At 39.1% G+C, this 12825-nt stretch overlaps 2 protein-coding genes across 2 annotated transcripts; both read left to right on the plus strand.

The window, feature by feature from the left end:
- The first annotated feature begins 7842 nt into the window (after nt 1-7842).
- Nucleotides 7843-8710, plus strand: LOC103927319. Its single transcript, XM_009336228.3, has one exon. The coding sequence runs from the start codon at nt 7967-7969 to the stop codon at nt 8612-8614; it is 648 nt and encodes a 215-aa protein (XP_009334503.2). The 5' UTR covers nt 7843-7966; the 3' UTR covers nt 8615-8710.
- A 2669-nt stretch (nt 8711-11379) lies between these two features.
- LOC103927313 lies at nt 11380-12316 on the plus strand. The gene has a single exon (XM_009336222.3). It carries the CDS (start codon nt 11511-11513, stop codon nt 12141-12143), a length of 633 nt encoding a protein of 210 aa, XP_009334497.2. The 5' UTR covers nt 11380-11510; the 3' UTR covers nt 12144-12316.
- The last annotated feature ends 509 nt before the right edge of the window (nt 12317-12825 follow it).

The following is a 12825-nucleotide window of genomic DNA, read 5'->3' on the forward strand; positions in this document are numbered from 1 at the left end:
AAAGCCTTAAACTCTACGATATCGTTAGACAGACTCAGAAGAATTGGGAAATTGGCTGTTTTTATCTCCGCCATCTTGTAATAAGAGTCCTAACTGTTACAATGGTCCTATCCAACAAAATAGGTGACAACCCTCGACAATACTTCAACTCAGAAGCCTCTTCAAAAGTTACGCGAATATCTGCTAACTCCACCTTATTCTCGTCCATGGCTAGTTGAAGAGCTTCAGTATGAGCATCCTCATTTAGCTCCACTACTCACTAGAATCATTCTAAGTCTGACTGAAAGATGGCGCGATCCATGTCCCACACACTACGCTCCGCTTTACTTCTAGCCATCAAAGCTTGTTCCAGCTCCACACTAACTTGACCACTATCGCCTTAAGGTCGTCAGCCTAGTTTTCCTCACTGCACAATTTGTCCATCAAATTGTCCTGCTCGACTTCCCATGAATGCTCAATCACCTGCTTAACCGCCAACACCTTTTCTAGCTCTGCATTCCTCGCCCACAACAGTCTATCAACGTGGATTTTGCATCCATGTTTGTTCTTATAGGCAACCTCCAACATGTAAACCTTCTCAACTTGACTTAGAAGTGCTACCTCAGTCTACACATTAGCCTGTTTAAGAAGTGTATGAGAATAAAACAAGGATAGAAAAAGCCAACACAAATTAAGTAAGTAACGGAGCACTTACCGCTTATCGACTCTAGTGCCAATCCTTAATCAGGTTATCAAAGTATGAACTTGCCTCTTTGAAGTCAAAATGAGCGATGGTTATAAGGATCAATGCTTGGGCATGTTCCACATTATGAAGACAATTAGAATTGGTTGAAAGCACCTGCCGATTCTAGGCCGATCTGAGAATCTGATAAGGTTGAACTCCACTTATTGTTGAGGTGGAGAGCTAGATCATTAGACAAACGCTGGATGAGGTCATACCAAACTACCAACCAGCTCGTATACTCGAATGGTTGTAGAAAGTGGGGTGTTGAGAAATTATCATTTTACTTAAAGAAGTAGTGAATGCATAATGTTGTTGCTGCTCTTGGTGGTGTTGTTGTCTTTCCTACTGCTGATGTTCTTGTTGTTAATGTTCATGCTGCTGCTGCTCTTGCTATTGTTCTGCTACCTAGTAGATCAAGCCCTCGATAACGTTAATGAAGTTTTTGCCTTAGCTAGATAACTCTCTCTTCTTCTTCCTTGGTCCCTGTAGTGCTGAGACCTATTATTGATCCACCTTGAGAAGCTTTAGCCCGAAAGAAGTAGGAGCTTGATCCATTACATCAATTTTCTCTTGTGAGGTGGAAAAACTCTTTTCACTTGCAGACTTCTTCTTAAGTGTCATGTCCTTACTCGACTTCTTTGCGACGTCATCAAACAGTTCATTATTCTTTTTCTCTGATCTAGGCACCTCTAGAACTTCGATCGAGTAGATTCCCTTTTTAGTATCTTTTACTTCGATCTAGAACGGCTTCTTCTAGGCACCTCTGGAACTCTGATCAAGCGGACTCCCTTCTTAGCATCTTTCACTTCGATCTAGAACAGATTATTATTCTTCTTCTTTGATCTAGGCACCTTGAGAACTCCGATTGAGCAGACTACCTTCTTAGCATCTTTCACTTTGACCTAGAACGGCACAGGGACATGATAGTTACAACGTTTGACAATAGCATCCCTACTATGCTCCCTAACCAGTTCAGGAGCAATGAGGCCCTTCTAGTTGCGATGTGCTATAGGAATAACATTGAAGGATTTGTCAATCAGCTCCAATCGACACAACTCGATGCTCCCCCAGTCATTACCACACTAAAGATAAAAAAAAATGGAGTGTTCTAGACCCCAACCCCTGAGATGTGACATTTCCAGTTGTCGTAGACCGCTAGGAGATCCTTGTAAGAGTCCTTGTCGTGCCAGGGAAAATATGTGATATACATCCCCATGCAAACTGGGTCAATATTGGAAAAAGTAATGCGTCACTAAACTCTTCCACAAGGTGCACAACATGCAAAATTCCTAGATCCTAAGGTCTACTCCATACCATCCATTATGTAATTCAAAGCATGTGATGATACAAAAGGAGGAGAAGTGACGTTGTACAGAACAACGTTGTAGCTTACCAGGATCTCTTTAAAAAGAGCAAATAGCCGAAATTTTAATCCTAAGTTTAGGTAACAGGGATGGATTTTGGTACACGGGGGCTCGAGATCTGAATATTCAAGCAAAGATGCCTGAATATTGTGGCCGACTTCTAACCAGACCTTGCAGTCATTCAGCAAATCTTTGCCCTGGCACACGAAAACTTCTCGTTCCCCCTTACTACGCACCCTGACCAACGGAGGCATAGTTGGCAGCATGGTAGGAAGGACAACGGAAGAAGACATTCTTGAATTGAAGGAGTTGAGAAAAGAATTTGGAGATGGAAGTTTTAGACAGACGAAGGCAAAGTCTCTATGGAAATTTCAAAAGAAGAGTTGAAGGCTTTAATGCTTTGAAGTGTAAAGAACATAAAGAAGAAATTTGAAGAAATTTATAGAAGATATTTCAGAGTCATCTTATGTCACATCCCGGCCTAGGACGGATCACTTCCCGGGCTCGCTCCACCACCGTAGCACGATATTGTCCGCTTTAGGCTTACCATTCCCTCACGGTTTTATTTTTAGGAACTCACGAGCAACTTCCCAGTGGGTCACCTATCATGGGATTGCTCTAGCCCCCTTCTCGCTTAACTTCGAAGTTCCTACGGAACCCGAAGCCAGTGAGCTCCCAAAAGGCCTCGTGCTAGGTAAGGATGAGAATATACATTTAAGGATCACTCCCCTGGGCGATGTGGGATGTCACAATCCACCCCCCTTAGGGGCCCGACGCCCTCGTCGGCACACCACGGCCAGGGTTAGGCTTTGATACCAAATTGTCACATCCCGGCCAGGGGCGGATCACTTCCCGGGCTCACTTCACCACCGTAGCACGATATTGTCCGCTTTGGGCTTACCATTCCCTCACGGTTTTGTTTTTAGGAACTCACGAGCAACTTCCCAGTGGGTCACCCATCATGGGATTGCTCTAGCCCCCTTCTTGCTTAAATTCGGAGTTCTTACGGAACCCGAAGCCAGTGAGCTCCCAAAAGGCCTCGTGCTAGGTAAGGATGAGAATATACATTTAAGGATCACTCCCCTAGGCGATGTGGGATGTCACATCTTAATGTTGAATTCGAATCATCAATAGGTAATCAAATCACTTAATATGTTTAAGTATTAAACTTTAGGCTAATTTTTTTTCGTGGTCTGTGGTGACGTCGTACTTCTAATATGACCCACATCATGAAAATTTTATTAGTTAAACCCTCGTAATGAGGCCAATTACCAATTTGTGAGGCAACAACTTCGGGACAATGGTCTTCTCCTCCAAACAAATTGTTTTTACATTCAAATCTTCAACTAGCTTGGAAGAGAGGACCTAGCCTTTAGGTAATTTTGTAGGCAACAAAGAAGCAAGCATCACTAAATCAAATGTTATGGCCTTCTTAGTTTAATTAAAAGGACGAATTTAACCCCACACGTGAGGTTTATGTACTTTGTTTAACGAAAGACTAACGAAAATTTAGGTTGGATCTCAATTGCTAACAACACACATTATTCTAAAAATCCCCACCTTAGTGCCGCCTAGCCACCTAGACACTAGGCAGCTGCCAGATATTTGAAAATTAAGAAAGGATTCATAGACCTGCTTCGGTACTCGCTTAGCCCATTCAAACCCGTTTCCACACTCGCCTAAGTTGCAACTCTCACTTAGACAAAAATAGATAACTTTCATTTTGGTTTTTTTGTTTTTTCAATAAACTGTAAGACATTTTATATACTTAAATCTGCCTAGGCACTAGGTCCTGACCTGCCGCCCAACTAGCGCCTACCATCTTTTAGAACTTTGACGATGCATGCTACAAAAATTTAGTTAACAACTTTTTCACTACGAGAGTCGCATAGAAAGTGTAGTGTCACAACATGAAAAAAATAAATAAATAAAAGGTCTAAATTTTAAACTTTGACTATTTGTAACATTTGGCTAATACTAGGGAGATTAGATTTTTAAATCAAATTTTGTAAACCAAATGATGTGGTTGTTAACGATTGAATTATTACTTAAATGTTGATTAAGGTGCTTATTGCCTAGTAGTGACACATTATTAGAAATTAAATACAAACAGTTACATTTGCATCTTCTGCTAAAATATTAAAGAGAAACTCAGGACCTAATTCATCCCAGCCAAATCTCTTGCCATGCTTGACGACGTACGCTGCTATCGAATGGGCTGCACGATTGCATTGACAAGGGGTAAAGCAAAACCTTACCAATTGAAATAAGCTAGTCATTTTCCAAATGTCTTGTATATAAATCTCAAGATTCACATCAACCAGGGTCTTCTACTTTAGCATCTTGATCAAGCCTTTAGAATCCAATTCCACCACCAGTCTAGTACTAACCTCCCCATCCTCCCTCTCCACCATCGTCTCCAGGCCCTGTCTAATCGCCTCCGCCTCTGCCATGGTGGCGTCCCCAAACTGTCCACCTCCTACCCCTCCTGCGAGCTTTGGGATACCCGCAAAGTCCCTAAGTACCCACCCTACCCCTCCCTTCCCCGTGTCCTTCCATGCTGCATCACAGTTCAATTTTGACTCCCCATAATCAAACTTCTGCCACTTAACTACTCTTTCCCCCACCTCTCACCCCTTCCTCATACTCCACCCCTCACCCGTACCCTTCCCGATTTCTTCCCCAAAGCCCAACCTAACCCCATCCCTCCTACCTCTCCTATCTGCCCCACCCTCCCCCACCGTAACATCTATAGCATTCCTATAGTCCTCCACATGCCAGTGCCATAAATCCACCGCAACCTGTGGTAACGTCCGCAACCCCTTAAAAACCATTTCATTCCTAGACTTCCAAATTAACCAAAAGCCAAAGGCCACCTGTTGCACGATCAAATCAGCATCCACTTCCTTCTCCAAACACTTTACAATCTGCTATCTTCCCTCCAGAAAATCATTCACCCCCATAGCTACCATATTTATTTGCAATGACGTCCCAAACCAAAAGATACGACTAAACTCACAATTGAAGAAAATATGAGCCTCAGTTTCATTACTTGCTCCACACAGTTCACATCTATTCACTATTCGAATCTTCCTATGTTCCAAATTATGTCTAACCACCAAAGCCTTCTTATTAGCCTTCCACATAAAGAACCAGAGTTTATGCGGAATAGCAAGGGTCCAAATTTTCTTCCACGTCCTTCACAATAAACCCAAAAAACTCGCCATCCCACTTCTTTTCTTTCCAAACTCACCATTTTTCAACGTTTCCATCGCAACATGATAACCCTACCATTCCGTATACACCCCGCTCTTCGTATAATACCAAATTCTTTTATCCTCACACCCATGTCGACTAACCCGTATAGATTGAATCAACTCAACATCTTCTGGTGCCACTCCCATCACAAGAGCTTTCAAATTCCACCCCTGCCTATTTGCCATGATCAACTCACACACCCTTATATTAGGATCCATATTCCTTAACACTGGTTTAAACAAACGAGGCTTAGGCACCCATGGCTCGTCCACTTGAACCTCCTCTCCATTCCCTACCCTCCATCTAACCCTACGGTGCAAAATTTGTCTCCCAAAAAGGATACCTTTCCACCCCCACGATAATTTCTTCTACTGACCTGCCTCTAGAAAATATGAATTAGGAAAATATTTGTCCTGAAACACCATACTAAGCATCGAATCCGGCTTCCACAACACCCTCCAACTAATTTTAGCAAGCATAGCCAAATTAAACCCAATAAGGTCTCGAAAGGCCAAACCTTCAACCTTCTTACTCTCGGTCATCTTATCCCATGCCACCCAATGATATCCCCTGGTTTTCGCTTGACTTCTCCACCAAAACTGAGCAATAACTTGCTCCATCTCCTTACATGTGGTCACTGGCAATTTAAAACATGACATCGCATGATTCGGCATTGCCATTGCCACCAATTTAATCAACATTTCCTTCCCCGCCGGCGACAAAAATTGCTCCGCCCACCTATCTATGCGACTTTCAATGCCATGTTGTACAGATTCAAAAACCGCCTTCTTCGAATGTCCAAAATCTGCTTGGATCCCCAAATATTTGCCAAAGCCGTCTCTTGCTTGGATATTCATTCTCGACAAAATACACTTTTAATTCTTTCTTCAAACAACCCTTCCCAAAGAAAATAGAACTTTTCTCCAAGTTAATGATTTGACCGGATTCCTGACCATACTTCTCCAATATCCTTATTACGTTCACTGCCTCCGTGTCATCCGCTTTGCAAAACACCACCGAATCATCCGCGAAAAACAAATGAGAGATGGCATTTGCTCCAAGCGCCACCCACACCCCACTAATCTACCCTTCCATTTCATTTTTCCAAATATAAGTTGATAGAGCTTCTGCACATACGAGAAAAAGGAAAGGTGATAACAAGTCACCTTGCCCCCCCTCCCCGGTCGGAAGTACCCTGACAGAACACCATTCACCATCACACTATATGACACCGTAGAGATGCATTCACGTATCCATGTACAAAATAGTGGATGAAAACCCAAGTTTCTCGTAACCTCAATCAGGAAAGGAAGTACCCCGACGGAACACCATTCACCATCACACTATATGACACCGTAGAGATGCATTCACGTATCCATGTACAAAATAGTGGATGAAAACCCAAGTTTCTCATCACCTCAATCATGAAACTCCATTCCACTCGATCATACGCTTTTGCCATATCTAATTTGACCGCCATTCGACCCTCCTCGCCCTCCACACCCTGCTTTAAAGAATGCAATATTTCATGAACAACCAAAATGTTATCATGAATTTGCCTCCCCAGTACAAATGCCGATTGATTGCCACTAATAACCCGGTCCATCACATTCTTCAATCTTTTTGTCAGAACTTTAGCAATTATCTTATACACAACATTACATAACGAGATCGGCCTAAGTTATGTCATCCTTCACGGAGCCTTCACCTTCGGAATTAAAACAATATGGGTATGATTAACCTTCTGTAACAACCTCCCTGAGTGGTGAAAAGCCTGCACCATCCGGATAATATCCTCCCCCACCACCTCCCAATGATCCTGAAAGAACCCAGCCTTAAAACCGTCAGGACCCGGAGATTTAGTAGATAGAATCTGGTGCACAGCATCTCTAATTTCATCCACAGAAAATGGCCTAATAAGTTCTGCATTCTGCCTTTCATCAACCTTTCTTCCCACACATAACGTTTTGGATCAGTTCATTTACAATTGTCCAATAAGTACACTAGTCGTATTGGGTTGTGGGATGCATTAGTGAAGACATAAATTGTCATTCAATGGACTACTAAATGACAATTTATACGAATTATACGAATGCCTTTTTGTAGCAACAACATACACTTATTGGATTGTATGTAATTAAGTTACTTACAATATAAGTACATTATTAATGGGTCTTTGGACCGTCTCTAAAATTCTAGCAAAATTACCTTAATACAGCACCATGAGTAGTTTGGTGCCCAATTTCTTGTGCATGAACCTTAGGATGGAAGTCCAAACTGGACGACTGACCCCATCGAAGCTTCTATGGATATAATAAGGATTCTCAACCTTATATTTCAATTGCAATGTTCACGCCACCATCTAGAAGTCGTAAGTGTACACCAGGCGCGTTTGGCGTGTATGAAATAAAATTTAGAAAGTAATATATCCCCTTACATGTGTAAGATGCAGGAAGCAAACTCACACCCATAATACTTTATAAATATGCATAACATTTCACTACCGTTACCACAAACACAACTCTCTATTTTCCAACCCATCTCTAGAAGTAAAATACAACTTTCCAAGAAAAGGGAGAAATATTGTTGATTTTCTATTTTTCTAAGTAAAGAAATTAAAATGGCTGAGAAAGTAGTAGCTGAGAAGTACCACCAATTGGAACCAGCAACTGGGCACTCCGGAGATGATCATGAAGCTTCAGCCACGACGCAATCCGAGGAGCTCAAACGCCAGAAGAGAATTAAGATGTACAAATACATTGGCATTTTCATCGTCTTTCAAATCGTAGTCATGAGCGTTTTTGGTATGACTGTGATGAAAGTTAAGTCCCCAAAAATCAGGTTAGGCAACATATATGTCCAAAGTCTCAATTCCGTTCCGGCAGCACCTTCTTTCGACATGAGCTTCGTAACCCAAATCAGAGTCAGGAACTTAAACTGGGGTACCTATAAGTTTAATGCCGGCACGGCCACGTTTATGTACCAAGGTGTGCCCGTTGGGCAAGTTGTTATTCCGAATAGCAAAGTCGGAATGCGGTCCACGAAAAAAATTGATGTTGTGGTGAGTGTGAATTCTGCAGCACTGCCGAGCAACTCCGCTCTTGGAAGTGAGCTGAGCAATGGGCTGCTGATGTTGAGCAGTCAAGCCAAGTTGAGTGGAAAGGTTACGTTGATGATGATCATGAAGAAAAACAAATCTGCTGAAATGGGCTGCTCTATGGTGTTTAATTTGGCAGCCAAGTCTGTCCAAAATTTGGATTGTAACTGAGAGAATATGGGCACTATATCGTGAGCCAACTTTATTTTTATGTTTCGAGACTTGATTTAGTTTTTACTTACTTAATATTCACAAATTCCGTCATTACTTCTTGTTTGCAATTTTTTAATTGTGTCCGCATTACCTTGCAATTTTTTTTAATTGTGTCCACATTATTTAAGGAATTCCTAAATTCAAACCTCGCAAAATAAATAAAAGAAAGTTAAATAACATAGCTACAGTTTAGTGGGAATGCTTGACCTTTATTAGAATTTGACATTGGGAAACCATAATGGACCTGGACTTTGTTATTCTTGTAGTTGGTGGTACGAACTGGAGTTGATTATTCAGCTTTGAATATGACTTTTTATGGAGTTGCTTCAAAAGTGAAACTAAAGTGGCCAAAGCTTAAGGGGTAGAAATTAAGTTAATAATATGATATAAGTTAATATTAAAGGGCTAGAAGTTAATAATCATGACCCTCTAGTTTTCTTTTTCTCCTATGATGAAAGTGATGGCATGTCAAAGAAAAAAAATGAAAGTGATTAATTCAGGTGTCAATAATGCCAAAAATGTTTTTATCACAAATGGTTTATAAGATTGACTGAACTCATCATTTTGATCATTCACTTAGAGGAAAACTTGTTGAAAATGAATTCCATATTTCTGCAAGTACAAACTTTGCATGAGCTTATAAATAAATTAAATTGCTCCTCATATTGCCAATTGTTTTATGGTGCAACTCCAACTTTTTTCTTAGTATCATTGTAGATTGTATCACGTGTGAAGCCCAACAGCTAGACCTGACATTTGTGTTGTGTTTTCTATGTTCATGTCATTTTAGTAATATACTCAATATCTTAACGGGTTATATTGTGTAACACTAGTTAAAATGAGTCGAAATCAAGCCTTTAATGTTAACGGGTAATATGACCCAACTAGTGACCAGTAAAGAAAATATATTTTTAATCAATAAATAATAAAATGAAAAACATGATTGTCGTTTATCTTTACACTCCATTCTTCTTACCGAATTTCTCTTTTTTTTTTTTTTTTTTTTTTTTTTTTTTTTTTAAGATTTTCTAGTTTTGAAAACATGATCTTTTAGCAGATGCAGAAAGATAAACAGTTCGGATCATTAATATCACGTTCAAATTATTATGGTTAACGAAAATATTGCTTGGAGTTTATAAAGTCTCTAGAAAGTATACAACATCGACCCGTATTTCAGTTAACCATAAACATCAGAACATGATATCAACAATCTGAACAGTTTATTTTTCTCCATCTGCCAAAAGATAATGTTTTCAAAAAAGAAGATTTGAAAAACGGAATCCGATTAGAAGAATAGAGCGTAAAAGAAAATCGACGGTTTAATATAAATCAAGGGTTTATGGATTATGGTGTCGAAAATTCGGAGTTAAGCCATTCACGAAAGTAGTAAAGCTTGTCATCACAACTGATTATACATTTTTTTTAATATTTTTCATGTGTCTACATTGATTATTCTTAATTTTGCACTTCAAAAAAAAAAAAAATATCCATGAGAGTTTGGAGGCTTTTAAAAATCTAAACAACGATGTAACCATTGTATAAGTGTAGAGGATGTAATCACAAGCGTTTATATATATATATATATATATATATATATATTTCACATTTTTCAACTTGTACTTTAGTTATTATGAATTTTAGTTTATTTGAACTCCCCCTAAAATGCTATTCGAGAGGGTTTTGTTGGGTTTTAAAAATCGACGTTGTACCCATCATCAAAGTATAGAGGATGCAAGCACAAGTGTTTGCATAATTTTTCACTTGTAAATAAATTATTATGAATTTTTTAATCAACGTATTTTTAAATTGCTTTATAATTTTAATGTGCATCGGAATTTTAAATCTCACTTATATGAGAATAAGTACTATAGCTATTGTAGTAACTAGTAAGGTTTTTTTAATAGTTTAAAGTTATCAAACAAACTTTTTTCTTAACGGATTACCTGCATGTAAACCCGTTAAGAATTCATAAATGGATGACTTAATAAAAACTCGATTAGTTATCATGTTGACCCGAAACTAGTTAATTTGTGTCGTTTTCGTGTCGTATTAATGGATCGTGTAAAAAATTGTCAGGTCTACTAACAGCAACACGTTATCCCATTTGTGTTGTCTAAGTATTAGGCTAAAAAATTCGTCATACGTGGAAAGGCATGTTGAGAAACATATTATTCTCAATATCCCCAATTTTACATTTGCACCATACCCATTTTATTCTCAATATCTTGATAAACATATTTACTCGATTGATTATTACATAAGCTCCCTAAACCCTCGGCCATGTTTGATTAGTCAAGTCTTCAACAACGTTCACTCTTCAAGTACAGAATATTTCTTGCTTGTATTGGGGATGGTCAATTAAATTTAAAAAAGAAGCCCCAAATAGTATATATCACAAACCATGTTCTCACCCGTGATTGGGGGATTTAGTCTTAATGCCAACGGAAAAATCGAAGCTTCGGTTGATATTTTTTAAGCAAAATGACGGTTCCTCTTGATATTTAATTTGTTCCATCTGATAGCAAAACCCTAAAAGGTCCTCACCAAAGTCATCGATCATCTAGAAGTCAAGAACTTTGTCTTTGGACGCGTTTGGTGTCCGCAATAAAATATTAAAATAATGTACAATTCCTTCCCCGAACCTACTTGTTCTGGGAAAGCACTCCACCACATAATTTAATAAAAATAGTCTAAACTCCAAAACCTATATATAATACACATCTCTTCCTCCATTTCCACAAACAACTTCCTCCTGTTTTAAGTTTGATCCAAGGAAACAAACCCACCAAAAAGAAAAAAAAAACCACAAAAACTTTCTTCCCATTTTCATATCACAAAAGAAAAGGATACTAATATGGCTGAGAAAACCAACCAGGGCTATCCCTTGGCACCAGCAAATGGTTACACAAGAAGTGATGCAGAGTCTTTGCAATCAGCTGATGAACTGAAACGCAAGAAGAGAATCAAGTTGGCCATTTATATTGGTATTTTCATTGTGTTTCAGATCATGGTCATAACCGCGTTGAGTCTCACTATTATGAAAGTTAAGACCCCAAAGGTCAGGCTAGGCAACATCAACGTCCAAAACCTCAACTTTGTCCCAGCGACACCTTCATTCGACACTAAATTCACAACTCAAATCAAAGTCAAGAACACAAATTTTGGTCCATACAAGTATGATGCTGCAATTATCATGTTTTTGTACCAAGGCTCGACTGTTGGGCAAGTTTCTATTCCCAAGGGTAAGGCTGGAATGCTTTCCACCAAAAACATTGACGTCGAGGTGAGCTTGAGTTCAAGTGCATTGAGCAATTCCAGTCTTAGCAGTGAATTAAGCAGCGGGGTATTGACACTCAACAGCGAGGCTACGTTGACTGGAAAGGTTGAATCGATGTTTATCATGAAGAAGAAGAAGTCTTCCACCATGGACTGCACCATTGCATTTGATCTGTCATCAAAAACGCTCCAAAGTTTAAAATGCAAGTGAAAACAAACCAAGATTACTTCCTTGTACACGTTTTTATTTTCTGCAAATTTATTTTTATATTTGTTGCTTTCTTATGAATTTTGTTGGTATATATATACTTCTTGACCGCAATTTTTGAATTGCGCTTTTTCGTTGTATACAAATTGGTAGTGTTGATTACTCTCTTTTTTTAATTTCCTTCTTTTTTTGGGAATTTGATGCCATAATTAGATAAGATTCAAATATCTAATAAATTTGAAGAGCCAAGACCAACAGATACTGCAACTTGCAGACTGTGAATAAAACTATGAAACGGAGTTGATGAAATGGTCAAAATATTTTATTCGAGGGATGATAGTGACCCCGCAAGTTCCTCAAAGCGATGTTTGCTTACAGGCCAACTTTAGTTGACTATAATTAAACACATAAAATGAAATTATTACCTGTCAAATATTATATCTTAGTAGAGGACAAGGCACAAGTTGTGCTCGTGTAGCAGTTGAGTATGATGATGTCTATTTTGCCCAACTCAAAATGCCTCCCATGTAATATATGTCTTTGTTTGGCAATAAAATTCTACTCTTCCATGAAAATTTGGAAACCTAAGAAGCAAGAAGATAAGATGCCTCATGTGGGATGCTGAACAATAAATATCCGTTCCAGCCAATGTATTCTATTAGTATATGTGAAACATGTGGGCGCT

The sequence above is a fragment of a genome, unplaced genomic scaffold, assembly GCF_019419815.1.
Source record: "Pyrus x bretschneideri cultivar Hongxiangsu unplaced genomic scaffold, Pyrus_bretschneideri_v1 Contig3, whole genome shotgun sequence".
NCBI lineage: Eukaryota > Viridiplantae > Streptophyta > Magnoliopsida > Rosales > Rosaceae > Pyrus > Pyrus x bretschneideri.